General features: G+C 42.7%; 3 protein-coding genes across 3 annotated transcripts; all 3 read left to right on the top strand.

Annotated features, from left to right (window-relative positions):
• Positions 1–3,734: 3,734 nt before the first annotated feature.
• LOC145970549 (uncharacterized) lies at positions 3,735–6,431 on the top strand. The gene is made up of 3 exons (XM_083097397.1): positions 3,735–6,001; positions 6,065–6,186; positions 6,269–6,431. The coding sequence occupies exons 1-3, from the start codon at positions 5,285–5,287 to the stop codon at positions 6,303–6,305; spliced, it is 876 nt and encodes a 291-aa protein (XP_082953523.1). The 5' UTR covers positions 3,735–5,284; the 3' UTR covers positions 6,306–6,431.
• An 8,182-nt stretch (positions 6,432–14,613) lies between these two features.
• Positions 14,614–15,954, top strand: LOC145970597 (uncharacterized protein F54H12.2-like). Its single transcript, XM_083097476.1, has 2 exons — positions 14,614–15,511; positions 15,692–15,954. Exons 1-2 carry the CDS (start codon positions 14,614–14,616, stop codon positions 15,952–15,954), a joined length of 1,161 nt encoding a protein of 386 aa, XP_082953602.1.
• A 150-nt stretch (positions 15,955–16,104) lies between these two features.
• Positions 16,105–17,430, top strand: LOC145970211 (uncharacterized). The gene has a single exon (XM_083096766.1). It carries the CDS (start codon positions 16,114–16,116, stop codon positions 16,972–16,974), a length of 861 nt encoding a protein of 286 aa, XP_082952892.1. The 5' UTR covers positions 16,105–16,113; the 3' UTR covers positions 16,975–17,430.
• The last annotated feature ends 2,722 nt before the right edge of the window (positions 17,431–20,152 follow it).

Below are 20,152 nucleotides of genomic sequence, written 5' to 3'. Positions count from 1 at the left end.
GTACGTTTGACAAAGATAGAAACAGTCGACGCTCGAGTGTCGACCCATTGCAAAGTATTCTCTTATCGTATCTTGCTTGTCACATGCCACGTCATCAAAGATAAAGATGGAATTCGGAAGCGCCTCGCTCGGTGGAATGACATCGCTGTTATTAGAGAATGTAAAATAACCAATTTCGTCTATAGGTGCTAGTAAATTTTCCAAATATCTATATTTCGGTTGTTGAAGCGATTTCGAGTATACGTACATGTTCTCGAAACGTACACCATATGGACTTTCTATCAAACTAATCAACACGTTTGTCTTACCGCAGTTTGAAGGGCCGCAAACGATACCACGTATAGTAGTCGGTAGCATGTTTCCATGCTTGCGTACTTTTTTCTCCGATATTAGTCTATCATCGAAATTTGATACTTTGATTATCCGCGCTTGTCGCACGAACCGCATGTTTTCTCTTTCGAATCAATTTTGCAAATGATCACGAGGGGGAGACCTATTTATAGAGGTGTCTCAACTCGAAACCGTTCAGTATCAAAATGTTTCTCCTTCTGTCGGATGAAAGAGACATTTTCCGGCTTACCGCTGAACAACTGCAGTATATCCCAAAGATTGTTTTACTACAAAATTTTGGTGATTACGTGGAACGATTGTGGGACAAGCTTCCAGAATATATAAAAGCTGATTCGGAGGTTCGACAATATCGTTCGTGCATGCGACATTACAATCAGCCGTGGCAGCGAACGCACATCGACGGTCCGCCACCGTTAATAAAAGATTGCTACGAATGTCAGCGAGAATCGTAAGAGGTAGCGGTCTCTTAAATCGTGCGATAAACGCGCTTCCCATCGAATTACATATTCCCGGTTATCAGTTTTGCGGCCCGGGAACACGATTAGAGAAACGATTGGCTAGAGGCGATCGAGGCGTCAATCCATTGGACGCCGCTTGTCGCGAGCACGACATTGCTTACTCGCGAAGCAACGACCTCGGTCAACGACACGTCGCGGATCGCATACTAGCTGCAAGAGCGCGAGAACGCATTACCGCGAGGGATTCGACTCTTGGCGAAAGAGCAGCCGCTACGACTGTTTGGGCGGCAATGAAGGCAAAGACAAAACTCGGCATGGGGATGAAAAAGCCATCGACGACAAAGAGGAGGAAAAAACGAATACTTCCAGTAGCGAAACGTGGTGGTATTTTACCACTTTTACCGTTGTTGGGAGTTGTCGGTTCTTTGGCCGGCGGTGCGGCGGGAATCGCAAAGGCGGTAAACGATAGCAAGGCGGCGCAACGTCAGCTGGAAGAGTTGCAGCGTCACAATCGCGCTATGGAAGGTCGCGGACTTTATCTCGCTCCGTACAAGCGTGGACAGGGATTCTCAACAAAGTCTAAGAGAAAAAAAAAAACGTCGAAAAAACATTAAAAATGCCTACGGGTGCGACAACTAACGTGCAATTGGAACAATTGGTGAAACGTATGCACATACCGTTCTTTAGAGGTGTTTTCATGCGCAATAATTTACCAATAAGCGGTGTACGACGAAACGAGAGCGGTATCGTCAATTTGGATGACGTTGATGGTCCCGGTACTCATTGGGTAGCGTACGCAAAGAGGGGAGATCGTGTCGTATATTTCGACAGTTTTGGAAACCTTCGACCACCTAAGGAACTTGTGCGATATTTCGGACGAGTGAAAATTGAATACAATTATGCATCTTATCAAAGTTACAATCAGAGCATCTGTGGACAGTTGTGTTTAAAATTTCTTCAAACAGTCGACGATCAATTTAAAGCCTGACAATCCATCGTCACGACTCAGTATTCGTTCGACATGTCACTGACACTTACGTTGACTGGCAGAAGCAGCGTTCTCGCTGTAAGCTATTTTCCCGCTATAGATTTGACTGATGCCGATTACGAGCTTGGATTAACGGATTTTGAAACTTATCATATGATACCAAACGTAAATTTTTCGAATAATAAATTTTACTTTGGCAACGACGACAAAGAAATTACGATTCCCGAAGGATCGTACGAATTGCACGCTATAAATGACTATCTCAAACGTGCAATTTTGCAAGATGAACACCTTTCCAGAGATGTTGAAAACGATTATGATGAGGAATATCCAATAGCGCTTCGCGCCAATCATAGCACGCTAAAGAGCGAAATCAAATGTGCCTACAGAATAAACTTTACCAAACCCGACAATGTAGGATCCTTGCTTGGATTCTCATCGAATCGTATATTGCAACCTCGCGAGTGGTACGAATCGGACGAACCGGTTAATATTATAAACGTAAATATTATTCGTATAGAATGTAACGTGACTACTGGTGCGTACAGCAATGGCATGCGCGTACACACAATACATGAATTTTCACCGAGCGTACCACCAGGATATAAGATATCGGAAACGCCAGCACAGATCATTTACCTGCCGATCATCGTACGGAGCATTACGGATTTAACGATACGTATTGTGGATCAAAGAGGTCGATTGCTCGATTTTCGAGGAGAGGAAATTACCGTAAGATTGCATATACGGCGGCGACAAACATAGTATGCTCGTGCTGAACGAAACGGAGCACGCGAGAGACAATACTTTTACGAGGGACAATACTATTGCGGTATCGGGTGACAATAATAAGATAGCCATTAAGAAGAAGTTGAGCGCGTTGAATCGTGAATTTTTAAAATCATTGGGATTCATCGTACGAAAAGAATGATTGATATTTTGAATATCGGAGGTGAGCCAGTCTTTGACGATCGCATTGTCAAGATTGAGACTCATACATACAATCCGTACGCCAATACGACGCTTGGATACAGCGACGAGATACGAATACCTATACAACATCAGGATTTGTACACGTTACCGTGTGAAAGCTTTCTTTACATCGAGGGAAGGTTTAATGTGCGTAAAGCGAATGATGAAATGAAGGTTGTATTGGGAAACAATTGTGTCGCATTCATGTTTGATGAGCTTCGATACGAACTCGACGGAGTAGAGATTGATCACAACAGAAATGTTGGAATAACTTCGACGCTCAAAAATTATGTCTCTCTAACGCACCAGAAAAGTATAAACTTGAAGAACGCTGCGTGGGATTTGACGTACAATGGTGACAAAAATTATTTCAACTATTGCGTACCGCTCAACATGCTGCTGGGATTTTGTGAAGATTATAAACGCGTTGTGATTAACGCTCGTCATGAATTGATTTTGATACGTTCGCGCAACGATAATAATTGTCTATTCGGACACCCATCGTCGGAAGCAGAGATTGAATTACTCAAGATACAGTGGCGTATGCCTCATGTAATATTGAATGAGATTAATAAATTGTCGATGTTGCGAATGTTGGAAAGCGGACGATACTTGAACATGAGTTTCAGATCTTGGGATCTATACGAATTTCCTCTGCTGCATAGCACGACTAAGCATTCATGGACCGTGAAAGCTGCCTCCCAGCTAGAGAAACCACGATACGTGATCTTTGCACTGCAAACTGGTAAAAAGAATTCAGTGTCACAAGATGTTACATTGTTCGATGACTGCAAATTGGCCAACGTTAAACTCTATTTAAACTCGGAATTTTATCCCTACGATGATTTAAATTTAGATTTTGAAAAAAATAGATTCGCCGTTCTATTCAACATGTACTCTCGTTTTCGCAAATCTTATTATGGATGCGATAACAGCACCACGCTATTAACCATTTCAAAGTTTCTACATTGCGGTCCTCTCGCGGTCATTGATTGCTCGCGACAAAACGAGTCTGTCAAAACTGCTACCGTGGACGTGAGAATAGAGTTTGAATGCAGGGAAAATATATCGGCGAATACTACCGCCTATTGTCTCATCTTGCACGATCGGGTTGTCGAATATAATCCATTGACCAATGTAGTCCGCAAAATTACATAAGTCAGCAAATATCCCCTCCATTGCATATGAAAAAATATAAAAGATTGAGATGTTTGACGATCGACATCAGTCTGCGATCGGATCTTGTCATCATGGCTGTGCCAACGTTTGTGGATCTACAAGGATTTATCGTTGACAAAAATTTTGTCGTGAAGGAAGCTGCTGTTCTGAGAAAGGGATCCATACTTTCTCATTACATTTTTACATGTCCCGAACCATGGCACATGCTCACAAAATCTGAGAGATGTCAGGTTTTATGGTTGATGAAAAATCACCATGGATTATCGTGGAATGATGGACACGTTTCATATTGGAAATCGAAACGTTTAATTACGACGGCGGTGATGGGTGCAACGGGGGAGGATGATGATGCGTCATCTCTCGTGTACGTTAAAGGGCATGAAAAACGGCAATGGCTAGCCGATATACTGGACAATGATGCGAGAAACGATGTGATTATCGAAACTTTGGATGCAGATTATGAGGATGTAGCTTCTTTAAATAAGTTAGATGTTAAGAATACTGTACGTTGTGAAAATCATGTAAAAAATTGTGCCTTAGAAAATGTATTTAAGATTTATAATTGGTGGTTGAAACATCATGATAATGATTCGTCGAATCCATATTTATAATAAATTGATGATGCAATATATTTTTATCGTCTTTCTTATTCTCTCCTTTCTTTCCTCATCTCTATCTATGTACGTGTGCAGTATCGTGTTTCCGTACGCGACACAGCTGCCACAGATATTGTATTTCGATACTATATTGTGGTATATGATAAAATATTTAAATATTTGATAATTGAATATAGTTTTGCGTTCGATAGTCGTTGATTTCCTTTCAACAGTTGTTCATTTCCGTTCGACAACCGTTCATTTCCGTTTGATTCCGTTCGACGGGCGTTCGTTTCCGTTCGATTACCGTTCGTTTCCGTTCGACGGGCGTTCATTTCCGTTCGACGAGCGTTCGTTTCCGTTCGATTACCGTTCAATTACCGTTCGACGGGCGTTCATTTCCGTTCGATGACCGTTCAATTACCGTTCGACAACCGTTCAACGAGCGTTCGTTTCCGTTCGATTACCGTTCGACGGTCGTTCATTTCCGTTCGACGAGCGTTCGATGACCGTTCAATTACCGTTCAACGAGCGTTCGTTTCCGTTCGATTACCGTTCGACGGTCGTTCATTTCCGTTCGACGAGCGTTCGTTTGCGTTCGACAGTCGTTCGTTTCCGTTCGATGACCGTTCGATAGCCGTTCAATTGCTGTTCGACGAGCGTTCGTTTGCGTTCGACAGTCGTTCGTTTTCGTTCGATGACCGTTCGATAGCCGTTCAACGGTCGTTCATTTCCGTTCGATGACCGTTCGTTTGCGTTCGATAGTCGCTTATTTCCGTTCGATGACCGTTCGAGCAGGGTTGACACATTATATTATAATGTTATATTATATCATGCATACTTTTGTCTTACGAGGCGTTTTTGGTAAAGCGATAATGATATGTCCCTATTCTAAAGTTTCGTGCATTAGAATATTATTTCTTTCGTTGTTCTGTGTTTCGTTAGTCTTGTGTTACGTTAGTGCAATGGCTGAAGACGATGTTATTATCATCGATGACGATACGGATGATGATGATTATTGGATGGAAAGAGAGAGAGAAATGGATGAGATGGAGAGAGAGAGAGAGGAGAGAGAAATGGATGAGGGATCATCCGATGGGAAACCTGATTTCCGTTTTCGGACTAGTGATGATGAAGAATTACTTCAATACGAGCGGGAACAACTTTCAAAGAAGAATCTAGAAACTTCAATCGTTCAGTTTATAAGACATCAAGAGCTCGGCTTGGAAAAACCTCGCACAAATTCTTTGAGGACATTTCTTCTAGCTCGAGAAATATGTGCGCGAGATTTTGCAAAATATCATGGATGTAAATGTTTCAATATAGAACCTAATCATTCTAAAGTAAATTGTATTGGAAACAAACTGCGTGAAAATCTCGAATTAATAGAAGATTTTGAAAAATTGAAAGAAGATGATCATGAGAATATACTACGGCGGAAATTGGAAACGTTGAAGGTAAAATATTTTTTGTCGATGTGTAATAAATTTAAAACATAAAATTAATATGTTTGATTTTAGAGTTTACGCGATGATATGAATGGTCGACGAGAGGATAAACAGATATGTGAATCCAAACCTGCATCAAAATATAAATTGTGTGTATTGTATAACGGTGAATGGAAAATGCCATGGAAAGTATTGTAAGTAACTTTCAATTTATAATATATCAAAAGTTCTAAAATAAATTATTAAAAACTATTCAAATGTCTTTTTCTGTTCCAGGAGCGGCTCCACTCAGCCCGACACATCGACCCCTTAGCATTCTAGGAGCGGCCTCCTCCTTAGCCCGGCGCACTCCCCCAAATATATTATTCTTATTATTTTATATTATATATTTTTATTATATATTTAAATTTTATATTTTATATTATTATATTATTATATATTAAGCACACACACACACACACACACACACACACACACACACACACACACATACACACAAAATTGTATAATACATGCACACATTTAAATAAATTTTATATTTTAATTTAAAAAAAAAAAAAAGAAATGTATTTATTTACGCGCCTCTCCTTGCGTTCCCATCCTTTGCGTCTCTCTTGCGCTAGTTGTAAGAATTTATCGTTCTCTCTCTCTCTCTTTCGTACGCGCTATCGTTCTAACAATAAGTCTCGCGTTAGTTGTAAGTCTCGCGATATCTTCGTTCTCGCTCGCACGCGTTATCTTAGCTATTATCGTTCTCTCTCGCATACGTTGTTCTCGCGATATTATAGTTCTCTTTCGTATGCGTTCTCTTCGCGCTATTATCGTTCTCTCTCATTCACAAGCTCGTCGCTATCACTCACTTACCTTTGCGTCGTCCTTCTCCCACCTATGCAGCATCTTACAATGCGTCGTCCTTGTTCCACGTTGACGTCATCCTTGTCGTATGTTGATGTCGTCCTTGTCACACGTTGATGCCATCCTTGTCGCACTGTCCTCTTCACACACTTTACGCTATCCTTTTCAAACCAGTGCACCGTCCTTCTCACACGTGGACACATCGCGGGCCCGCCGCGGATCCCCCTTCTCCTCGCGGACCCCCTCGTCCATCGGTCGCGCCGCGGATCCCCCCTACCCGCGCGGACCCCCTCGTCCATCGCTCGCGCCGCGGATCCCCCTACCCGCGCGGACCCCCTCGTCCATCGGTCGCGCCGCGGATCCCCCCTACCCGCGCGGACCCCCTCGTCCATCGCTCGCGCCGCGGATCCCCCCCTTCCCCGCGCGGACCCCCTCGTCCACCGGTCGCGCCGCGGATCCCCCCTACCCGCGCGGACCCCCTCGTCCATCGCTCGCGCCGCGGATCCCCCCTTCCCCGCGCGGACCCCCTCGTCCACCGGTCGCGCCGCGGATCCCCCCTACCCGCGCGGACACCCTCGTCCATCGCTCGCGCCGCGGACCTCCCCTACCCGCGCGTGACGTCATCATCCCCCGCACGTGACGTCATCATCCCCCGCACGTGACGTCATCATCCCCCGCACGTGACGTCATCATCCCCCGCACGTGACGTCATCATCCCCCGCATGTGACGTTGTCATCATCCCCCGCATGTGACGTTGTCATCATCCCCCGCACGTGACGTCATCATCCCCCGCGTGACGTCACCCCCCCCCCCGCGTGACGTCACCCCCCCGCGTGACGTCATCACCCCCCCCCCCGCGCGACGTCATCCCGCGTGACGTCACCCCCCCCCCCGCGTGACGTCATCACCCCCCCCCCGTGACGTCACCCCCCCCCGCCGGTTCCCCCTCGCCCCTCACCCCCCCTCGGAGCCCCTGGGTTAGAACCGGCCTAGACTTACTACTTATGCATTTTATAATATTTTCCAAGCCGAGGAAAGTAACTATCTGCATCACGATAGCGGTGTTATAAGTTTTTCGTTTCTTCGACGGAGGTTGTTCTTCCTTCTCGACATTACTCGCGGAATATTCGTTGGTTTCCTTGTATGCCACTAGAATAGCCCTCGAGCCATAAGCGCTGGTAAAGTTGATGGTGATATTGTTAATAATAATCGGATTTATTCCTCCCGTTCTTTTTTGATCGTCGTTCAAATACTGTCTCATATGTTCCATGCAGGATTGAAATTGCTGCCACGTGTCGGAGTCGAGACAAATCCCATCGGCATTATTGCTCGTTAATTTAACAATTGGAACAAAACAGTCTTCCTTCGTCGATTGCAATCCCACTTGTATCTTCTTAGTGAAGGATGAATTAAGTCCGTATGTTGTTGATAGCAACAAATGTCGGTTTCTTCCACCGTTGCCGATTTTATTGTCCCCATTTCCCGGCTCCTTAATATCGCAAACATGCGAGGATTTCACAAAACTGGCTATTTCGGTCGTTCCAGCCATTACTATTAACCACTCGAAACAAACTCGAAAAATGTACTGTGCAAAAAATAATCACAACAACAACGTTAGCGTATTTGCGTAGAATTTTTCTTCTTCGCTCGAGACTTAACTTCTGTTAACGACGAAATTCGAATGAATACACGGTTTGTCCTCGGGCTTATATTACTGCTTCTCCCACCTAAAAAAAAATCTAAGCAAAAAGAGTGGGGGGAAATAATATGGGCAGAAGTGAGCATAAATGCGTATTCAAACAAAATATTTTACAATAATCAAAGAAAAATACCGAGAAACTTCTATAAACGTTTCTAGAAACTTCTAAAAATTTTCTCTAAGCTATATCTCGAGTGATTCACCACGGGAAAAATATTTAGGGGATGTTTTATTAAGGAAGATTCGAATGATAAATTTATAGATATTACTGGCGGGGGTATATCTGAATGTTTAATTTAAAAAAAATGTGAAATCTTATCAGATTTCTTAGTCGATACGGTATATATGCTGTTTCAGCATGAGAAAAAAATAGGTTGAGGATTTAGGATGAGGGTTTCGCTAGGGTAGATTCAAGGTGAGAAAGATTTTCCATATCTTCCTAAATTATTTGGAAACAGAATTGTTTTCTTAATCACTATTGCAAATATAGCGGGGTTATTTTAAAATGAAAACCATTGACGGTTATCTTAAGATGAGATTATTTTATTGAATGTCTCTAGTATTTTAACGTGTGTTTAGGGTTTTAAGAATCTCTAGATATTATTATTATATCACGGGGGGATAGTGTTTGTCTGAGTCAGCTATCGGTTGATTCATAAAATACGAGTATGTACAGGTATTTTGTAATTTAGGCGATACATCGATTTAAAATATATTTTCCAGAATTTAAGCATTTTATTTTTACTATAAGCGTATATGGAGAATCAATTATAAGCTCATTAGCGTTGGTGCTCGCGAAAGTCGCCGATGCGAGCCTACCCTCGCGCGAATACGCTTACTCGCGGTCGCGCGTCGTGTATCATCTAATCAGCGGTGCTTTCCGCTCGCACGCGTAACAGAGAACGCTAGCGCGAGCACGTGGCCGGCGCGGATGGGGCCCCACGCGAATAAGCTTATTTTCTTCTTACATTCCTGCAAATAATATTCGAGGAGCATGCGCATTTTTTTCTTTCTTAGATTATTGTTGTTAAATATCGTCGTTTACTTTTTTATTTATGAGATTGTTCCTAAACGCGAAATCGATTATTTTGTGTAATGGACGTGCGCTGGAAACATCCTTGGACGTCGATCGTCTGCGGCCCTACGGGATGCGGGAAAACAATTTTCGTGAAAACATTTCTTCGACATTTATCCCGCATGTCCGATGTCCGATTCGAGAGAATTTTATTTTATTACGCCGAGTGGCAAGATGCGTATCAGTGCTTACATTGCGACACGGGAGAGAGAGAAGAAGAGAAAAGCGAGAGCAAATATAGCGATAATGCTTTAATAAAATCGAGGAAAAATATAATCGAATTTCGCGAAGGGTTACCGCGTCCGGAGGATTATTCTAACAATGCGCTTTCTCCGAAATTGGTGATAATCGACGATCTTATGAGGGAATCGTCTTCGTGCGACGCTATCGTGGATCTATTTACGAAAGGAAGTCATCATAAGAATCTCAGCGTTATACTCATTTCGCAAAATCTTTTCCATCAGGGACGTGGACAGCGCGACATATCTCTCAACGCGAATTATATAGTAGTTTTCAAAAATCCGCGCGATCGTGCGCAAATTCGTCATTTAGCGCGTCAGGTATATCCCGACGATCCAAAATTTATGGAAGAAGCGTACTACGACGCTACCTCGAAGCCGCATGGATATTTATTGCTCGATTTGAAACAATCGACTCCAGACGAATACCGATTTCGCACGTGTATCTTTCCGGAGGATACTCTACATTACGTCTACATACCACGTAAATCTGTCATTAGAGCCGGAAGCGTATAAAAGAAAGGTATTCGCAGTCGCGAGTTGTAGTTGTGCGATTACGACGCAATGGTGAAAAAAGCAGACTCTAACAAAACATCATCGACAGCGACATCGAGGATAAATTTATCGAAGAGCGCAATAAAGACTGCAAAACGTTGCATCGGAGAGAGGAACCTGTGTCTCTTAAAAACTCTATGCTATTTGAAAAAAAATCAAAGAGCGGCGTTCTTACGCGATGCCGACAATAAATTTGTAAAGTGTATTCAGGAGTGTATTTTCAATACGCTCGAAGGTAACGTACCGCTCGAATCTAGCGAAAAAAAGCGCTTGTCCAAGCATAAAACGACTTTACGGCGCATCGCGGCAAAGCGGGGTAATTTGAAGACTAAAAGAAAACTATTGGTACAACGCGGAGGATTTTTACCCTATATTATCGGTCCTATACTCGGAGCTTTATTATCACGGATTATCGGCGAGTGAAAAGAAATACAATTCTTTATATTCTTTGTGAGGAAAAATAATAATATTTGGAAAAGTATTAAAAATGGAAAAGGCTAAAAAAATGGTTTTAATTTCTACGGAAAATCTCGAAAAAATGCAACGAATGCAGCAGCAGCAGCAGCAAAATCATCAGTCGGAAAATGTTAATAATACGGAAAATGATAATAATAAATCCGTACGGACACCGGGAACCCCTTTATCGCGACTCGATGCGGAGATGTGTCGTATTCTCAATCTCTCGACTCCCGCCGACGAGGGTGAAAGATGGAAAATGTATAAAGAAGTACTTCAACGTTATCTTTACTTTGTTCGGGATGCAAAAAAGCGTTTTCGCAAAGATTCGCGTGGGGCTTTAAACGGCGACGCCGATGATAAAACTGAGCAAGACGAGGACATGTACTTGGAAGATGACGATACCGAAGAATTTACGCGTACTTTAATTAGTAGCGTTGAAGATGGAGGAGGAGGTGACGCTAATAGTTTCGGAAAAAAGCGCGATCAATCGGCGGAAATGATTAAAAATATAATCGAAAGTGTGCCGAAAACTTATCGCTACAAAGCTCACACGCTATTGAAATATTTACTCGATGCTCCGTCGTCAAAGATCGGTTGGGATAGACAAAGACTCGTGACTATAAACGGTGCGGTTGTAACGGGTTCGAATATTAGCGATCTCATAAATGACGCGATACGCGAGAGAAAAACAGTAAAAGCAATCGGAAGAGTTCAGTTTGCGCGATTCCTGCAGGACATAAACACACCTTCCAGTCTCATAGGAAATCGTAGTTTTTTACACGTAGGCAAAATAGCTCGTCGTATTAAAAGCAGCGAATTAGCAGCTGTTACTTCCACTCCGAAAACTCGTCGTTCGCGGAGCAGGTTAAACGAGACGGTTGTATCCGAAGGAGATACGATATTTATATCTGCCGATGAGGATGAGGATGAGGCCGATAAAACATTAGCAAGTAAGGACGAGAATTCCCCGACAAAGAAAGCAAGAGGTTTATTCGGTTGGAGCAAATTCTAATAAGATGGAACTCGAAAAATTATATTACGATCCTTCGCACTACGCGGGTTATTCAGCGACGGTCAATTTATCACGAGCGGCTAAGCCGAATTTCTCGCGTAACGAGGTTGTCGACTGGCTTAAATCGCAAGACGCGTACACGCTGCATCGTCCAGTACGACGAAAATTTCCGCGTTTACATTATAACGTGACAAATATCGATGATTTATGGGAGGCTGATTTAATCGATCTTCGTAATCTTAAGAGTTATAACGACGGATATTCCTATCTACTGGTGGTTATCGATGTACTTAGCAAATTTGCTTGGGTAGAACCTTTGCGCGATAAAACTTCGGCGTGCGTGATAAAGGCCTTTCAAAACATATTCTCGAGAAACAAAAAACGTTTACCCGTTTACCTACAAACCGACAAAGGTAAAGAATTTATCGCGAGCGCTGTACAAAAATTCTTAAAAGAAAAAAACATCCGATTTCGTGTAGCGCGAAATCCCGATATCAAAGCAGCTATAGTCGAACGTTTCAATAGAACACTTAAGGAGAGGATGTGGCGCTATTTTACACATAAAAATACTCGCCGTTATATCGATATTTTGCAGGATATTGTTCACGCTTACAATCATACTCGTCATTCTAGCATTAAAATGCAACCAGCGATCGTTACGTTGGAAAATGCGCGTATCGCGCGAGAAAATATGAATCGACGTTGGAATATCAATGCCGAAGATGCTGAAGGAAGAAAAAATCGCGGGCGCAAACAAAAGTGTAAATACAGGGCGGGCGAGCTCGTACGCATTAGTAGAGCAAAAGCAGCGTTTGAGAAAGGATACGAGGCGGGATGGAGTGAAGAAATATTTCGAATTCATCGCGTTCTCGAATGGAGAAGACCTCCTGTATACGAACTAAGCGATTTACAGGGCGAGGTTATAGACGGGATTTTTTACGAGCAGGAATTAACGCAAGTTATTAAAGACTTACGAGAGGGAGAATTTATCGTAGACCACGTGATAAAAACCAAGGGACGGGGCGACAATAAACAATTACTAGTTAGTTGGCGGGGATATCCTTCTAAATTCGATTCTTGGATATCAGCCTCGAGTTTAATATCAAAATGAGAGGGGAAGAATTTCACATAATCCTCCCGAGTAATAGTAGCATGCGCTACTTTCCGGAAAATAAAACAACGTGTTTCACCACCGAATTACCTCAGCGTATAGACTTAAGCGGTCGTTGGGAAGTAGCGCTCACGGAGATCCAGTTTCCGTGTAGCTTTTTACATATACGCCCTGGAGAAGGAACAATAAAATTTATCGATATTAATAAGAGCATCGATGCGTTTTCTCATGCGGATGTCGAAGTATCACCAGGCGTTTATTCGAGCGTACACGATATTATAGAGACAATGAATGACGCGTGCAAACCCGTAAAAGCCCATGTCGTTTGGGAATTAAAAGCTGGTGGTAAAGTTGTTATGAGACTTTCCTGCAAAGAGAGGAAATGCGATATGGAACATCATGTGCATTTTTCCGACAAGCTTTGTCGTATGCTCGGTTTTGATTCACGCTGTGGAAGTTCGAACGATCTACTACCGATCTACTACAATCCTGACATTCCTCCTTCTTCGAGCATTGCTTTTCCAAAATTTCCTTTTGTACTCACGGGTGACGACTATATAATAGCCGACATACCAGCTAGTTTGTTGCGAGGTATTCCAGACAAACTTTTCGTCTACTGCGACATTTGCGAACCTTATATTACGGGCGATGTACAATCGCCTCTTCTTCGAATAGTCGCGCACGATGCACGAAACGATTATCCGTTTGCATCCACTCAGATAAAGCATTTTTCGCCCGCGCAATACATCGCGCTGCGGCGAACGAGTTTCCGTACGATCGAAATAGATATAAGAGATCAGCTGGGGAAGAGCATACCATTCGAATTCGGAACGTTGACGGTAACTTTGCATTTTAGGTGTATCGATTAGATATTATAAAATACACGGAATCCGCGAAAGAGAAAAACGCATTTGACCGTTCATTATTATTATTATTATTAATGGACTATTACTCGGTATATCGCGACGAATTACAGAACGGAGGCGGTCGCGGCGGCGGAATCCCGCGAGTTTTCGTCGGATCGCCCTATCAGCGCGGTCACGGAATCGGCAGTTTTCTCGGGGGATTATTCAGACGCATACTACCATATTTAGGTAAAGCCGCGCGAGCTGTGGGAAAAGAAGCTTTACGGGCTGGCGTTAATGTAATCGAAGACGTCGAAAACAATACGCCATTTAAGGTAGCGGCCAAACACCGTTTTGAAGAATCGCGAGACAAACTCAAGAGAAAAGCCAAAGAAAAAATAAGTAGTCTAATGAAGGGTTCGGGATATAAGTCTGATGCGAAAATGCATGTAGCTCAGTTCCCTTTTGTCGGGCTTGATAATCACATCGCACGATCCGCAATAACATCGGCTCGCAAGCGACGACGGACGAGTAAGAAAATCAAAGCGGTTGAGAAAAAAAGAAAGAGTACAAAAGCGCAGAGAAATAAAAAGAAGAAGAAAAGTCGTACGGTTGTGAAAAAAAGACTTAAGACGTCTGCGAAACGACGTAAAATCGGTAAAAAACGTACCGTATCCGATATATTTTCTTAAGCGGTTATATTCGGAGCATTCTAATTTAACGACGGTGGCGAGCGACGGACGACAGCGAGCAATTTGCGATAAAGAAATATGTCTTTTCTTCACACGCATTCGAGCGAGTGTTTAAAGAGCGAACTAGATCTCTTCTCTCTACCACCTACGCAAACTAGCATCGAAAATTCGCAATGGATTCATTACAAACCCGTGACCTCTCTCTCGGACGACTCGCCGATAGAATTCGTCATCCCCGGACACGGAGAAGAATATTTAGATCTCACGCACACCATGCTGAGTCTTCGTCTACATGTAGAAACAAGTGCCGATTCCGCGAGACAGGCTTCAGGAACAAGCGCCGAAAGAATAGCCGTAGACCCTGTAAATCATTTGCTTCATTCTATCTTCAATCAAATCGACGTGTATTTCAATCAAAAGCTCGTGTCGCCTCCAAACAACGCTTACGCGTACCGAGCGTACATAGAGGCGTTGTTAAATTATTCTTCACCCGCAAAAACTTCCCATCTAACTTCCTGTCTATGGGACATGGATGCACCCGGACACATGGACGATCTGTTGGAAACAAATCCCGGCAATCCCGCTCTCGCGAGACGCGCTCGTTACATTTCCGGAGGAAAGGCGTTAGATCTCGTAGGACATCTCCATTGCGACGTTTTCAATCAAGACAAATTTTTAATTAACGGTGTAGAAGTACGGTTGAGATTCGTTCGTTCGAAAGATTCGTTCTGTCTCATGGAAAGTAGCGGAACATCGAAAATTCACATTCTCGACGCTGCCTTGCTCGTTAGAAGGGCGAAAATAAGCTCGGGTTTGTTACTCGCGCATGCTAGAATGATGAGTAAAGTTACAGCCAAGTATCCGCTCACGAGAGTCGAGGTTAAAACATTCACGATTCATAGCGGCGTTATGGGTGAATCGTTAGATAATGTAATACTCGGTCAATTACCGAAGCGAGTAATAGTCGGTTTCGTTAGTAATAAAGCGTTTAACGGTGACAGAAAATTAAATCCGTTTAATTTCAAGAACTACGGAATAAATTTCTTCTCGCTGTACGTCGATGGCACGCAAATCCCCAGTAGGCCTTTGCAACCAGCTTTCTCCGAGGAGGAACCGCTTTACATCGAAGCTTATCAAACGCTTTTCTCGGGGACAGGTATTCATTTTTTGAACGAGGGAAATTCTATAAGCAGAGACGACTATTTCAAAGGATATACTTTATTCGCTTTTGATCTTACTCCCGATCTATCCGCTAATTGCGCTGGACATTGGAATCTCGTCAAACATGGTAGTTTACGATTAGAAGTGCGATTCGTAAGAGCACTTTCCGAGACGATTAATTGTATTATCTATGCCGAATTCGATAATGTCATAGAAATCGACTCGTCTCGTCAGGTCATCGTCGATTTTTCGGGGTAAATTTTTTATAGACGCTTAAAATTGTTCCCCCTCTACTTCGCTCAAAACTCCGACATCAGTGCGCAACGTTTCGAAAAATATTCAGTTTCGTTGGAGACACGCTCGGCGTTGTTGTTTTACATAGAGCCTCGCGTCGAATCACATAAGTTTTTTCGTAAGATGGATATAGTCGTCGATATTCAGGGTTTCCGCGATGCGAAGAAAAAGTTTATCCCTAAGGAGGTTGCTATTGTAGCGATTGACGCTCCAATCGTCGATCATTGGATTATGATACCGACGCATTCGTTTGCCGAATTACCTGAAAAAATAAGACAAGAAAACAACTGGCTCACGCGAAATCATCACGGCATTGAATGGTTCGATGGCGAAACTAATCCGAAATATTTTACATCGCAACTGCGGCAAATTACAAGATGCGTGCGTCACATTTATGTTAGAGGAAACGAGAAAGCGAGTTATTTGAGGAATCTACTTTCTAGAAATATATATAATTTGGAAGGCATCTCACCGGCATTCAAAAATCTGACGGTAGAAGAAGAGTGCGGACATCACGGATTTCGAAAATTCGGAATCTTTCATTGTGCATTACGCAACGCTTACAAATTAAAAAGCTGGATTGTTGCGCAAAATAATTTCAGCAGCGACGGAGACAGCATTACTCGAACGACTTGCAGTTCTCCCGAAATTTTGATAGTAAGCGACGACGGCGACGACGATGAAAATGAAAATATTAAAGCACAATCAAATAATAAAATAGAGAAGAAAAATCTGCAAAAAATCGAACGTGCGGCTATTAACCGCCCCGCGCAAACAGAAAATCCGCTAGCTGTACAACCCGAAAACAAGCCACCAAAAGAAATTATTCAAATAATACTGCTTGTTCGCTCGTCTTCGCTGCAAACAAATGGACTCTCGCGAAATTCTGCAAGCATTGCGTCAGCTAGATGTCAAACATGTGGGAGTCTATCCTGCCGACAGATTGCCGATGGCGTGGACGAGGTCGACGGCCATCGTCGCTAATACGGACAATCATAATCGCCCTGGAGAACACTGGATCGCTTTCTTCCTCGACGAAGACGGTACAAGGACATACTTCGATAGCTACGGAATACCGCCCTTGTATCCGGGTTTTTTCCTACGTCTCCGGCGAAATTCCAACATTTATCGATGGAATACCGAACAACTACAAGGGCTTTTCTCTCAAACCTGCGGACTCTACAGTTGTGTATTTTTATATTATATGTGCAGCGGTTACGATCTCGATGGATTTCTTAGTCTTTTTTCCGAAAATTGCAAATATAACGATCATTTAATCGTAGAATTATTTCATAAAATTTTTCTTCGCGAAAAAAAACATGAAAAATATAATGTTAATTAATAGCGTGTTTAATTGTAAGAAGATATAAAAAAAATTTTTGCGAAGTACTACGAATTGTATGCGGGTATATTAATAAATGTGAAAATTTTTTATCTTAATTCGTGTTTAATGCTTTTAACTTTTCCCTTCTTCCTTTATAACACCCCCGCCTAGCGTTCAATCATTCGCATGTTCATCTTTTTACCTCTGTAGTGCAATGTAGTCTAATTATAATAATTATAATAATTATAATAATTATTGTCTCCTACTGAGATGCTTTGTCTCTTTTTCCGATAAAGTGCGTCATGAACCGTTCGAGCGGAGGGGGCTTGTTTCGATATTCCATAGCGGGCCCCGAGACGGAGTGGGGAGGTAAGGATTGTTTCCTCGAGACATATACCGCCGGCTACCCTCCGAAAGTCGGTAGGTGGGGGGGTTCGTTCTGCCAAGACGTAGCGAGAGCGACTAAGGGCTAGGTAACGGGAATTTGACCCGGAACCCTATACAGGTGGGCCAGGGCTGGAGTGGGAGGAGGATTGCTTCTTCGAATCTAGTACCGCGGAGGTAGGGAAATAAAAATTTGCTAAATCGGCGACATAGCCGGCGTCGACCAATCGCAGCTCTGGGCCACTATGGTGCGAGCCAATCAAACTCTGGACCACTATGGTGCAAGCCAATCAAACTCTGGGCCACTATGGTGCAAGCCAATCAAAATCGAGACTTCGGGAGGTGGGGCATTGTTTCCACCAATCAGAACGCCTCCCTCCACTTCACCTGGCCACGCCCACGGCGCCAGGGGCCGAGTGGTGGGGGTTTGTTTTGACGCACCATAGTGGCCCATATCTACTTTCATGTTTTTAAATCGTCTCGACAATGTCAAGCGGAACGTTCATTCACATGTTCGCGCGATACATTCCGTTCATTTCCAGTTTTAATAATTAAAAGGTCCTCCCCCAAGTTTCAGCCTATATATTTAATTGACCGTTATAACGAGGTAACGAATTAAATAATTCAACTTTAAATTTTTTTTTGCTTCGAGACGTTTTATACGATTCCAAAATTAATTTCTATGAAAATGTAAAACCGCCGCGATCTCATTTAGTCATTATAACCAGATGGCTAATTAAACAGTTTTGCTTCATTGGTGCGCGCCCAGTATCACATTTTCCAATAATCGAACGTGAAACAATTGCGATGCTCCATGCGGAGATAACGATCCGGCCCGTGACGTGGTTTCAGGACGATGAAGGATGTCTGCAACCGACAGTGAATCATAACGACGATGGGCTGCCCGTTGGCAGGACAACGACAGCTTGACCAACGATACCTAATATTACAGTTTACACAATTACATCCGCAAATTTACGTCCAAGATCTAGGTTAATACGAGTCCCATTAATTAAACAACTTATGGTTATTTTAAGTAGGACAACTTGAATTAAGAAAATGTAAAATCAATGAAAACAGATAGATCTTTGTGGACTTTTTCTGCCGCTCTGGTATATTTTAATCGATATATTTTAATGTTACACGTCAGAGAACAAAAAAAATGTGACCGTTATTTAAATGTTAACTTATAAAGTGAGAGAGATTAAAGTATTAACTAACAATAAGTCAAAACTACGTCGAAAGTTGGGATCTTGATCTTGAATCTTATCAGTATGGTGCGTCTTTTATTTAATCGATATACCTGATCGAAATGATAGCTGTATTTATGTACTTATAGTAGCGAACAACAAGTTTGCACTCGCTATTTTGAACTTGAAAATCGAGTCTCAAATGTAGGTCGTGCCACGCTTTGTTCATTGTATTAGTAGAAACGTCGGCGTCATTTCGCGCTTCGGTAGGAACAGACTGTGGCAAATGTCACAAACATCCCTTTATGCGCTTTATCGTTGTCGACACGAGCTTTTCTGCAATCACATTGACTTTTCCGAAAAACTTGGGAAATATATATTTTCTCATAAATTGTTCGTGCAATATTTTTTAAAATAATAATTACGAGCATTTTAGCTATAATAATTATAATCGTGACACAATATGTATAATTTTTTTACTATATTTTTGATCGTTAACAATCTTTACAAACGATAAAGTAAATTATTCAGACGTGCAACTATTGAAACCCATCGAGTCTGTTTCTAGATATTTATGCATCTCTCTGCGAAACGTTGCAATGCATTGTTCTATCCGTACTAATCGCGATCGATCGGGGACACGAACGGGAGAAGATTAAAAATTTGCTGGCGCATGGCCAATTCTCGGGAAGCTCGAAAATTATTCACCAAGCATACAATGGAGATTTTCGCGTGAGTCCGATGATAATTTTCGTAATTGGAATGCGAGTCGTGCTAGTCGACAAAGTTGCGGTTGAATCGAAATAAATGGACGAGGTATTTCCTTGCAGTACAGATATTAAGAATAAAGGAGGAGGAGAAGGGGTCGAACATTGTGTAGATACGAATGCAGTGCATTTTAAACATATTTTGTTTCGCGCATCTCTAGCAATCATAACCGTGCAGCAGATAACAACAATACATAGCATGAAGATTCGCTACGCTGCTACAAGGTGAGTGAGCAAGTGAGTAAGCAGGTGAGTGAGTGAGTGAGTGACCGAAAGAGTGTGTGTGAGTGAGTGACCGAAAGAGTGTGAGTGAGAGACCGAATGAGAGAGTGTATGAGTGTTGCGTAAAAGAGAGAAAGAGAGCGAGAAAAAAAGTGCGTGCGTGTGTATGAATGTCTGTCCCTCCTACCCTCCCTCTCTCCCTCTCTCTCTCTCTCTCTCTCTCTCTCTCTCTCTTACGCACACACTCCGCCATACACATATCGCGTGTAACAATC

The sequence above is a fragment of the Camponotus vicinus genome, unplaced genomic scaffold (genome assembly GCF_025532165.1).
Source record: "Camponotus vicinus isolate PSW18456_S1 unplaced genomic scaffold, iyCamVici1.0 SCAF_4, whole genome shotgun sequence".
Classification (NCBI taxonomy): Eukaryota; Metazoa; Arthropoda; class Insecta; order Hymenoptera; family Formicidae; genus Camponotus; species Camponotus vicinus.
Note: the sequence above shows the minus strand (reverse complement) of the source record. Positions and strands in the feature narration are given on the sequence as shown.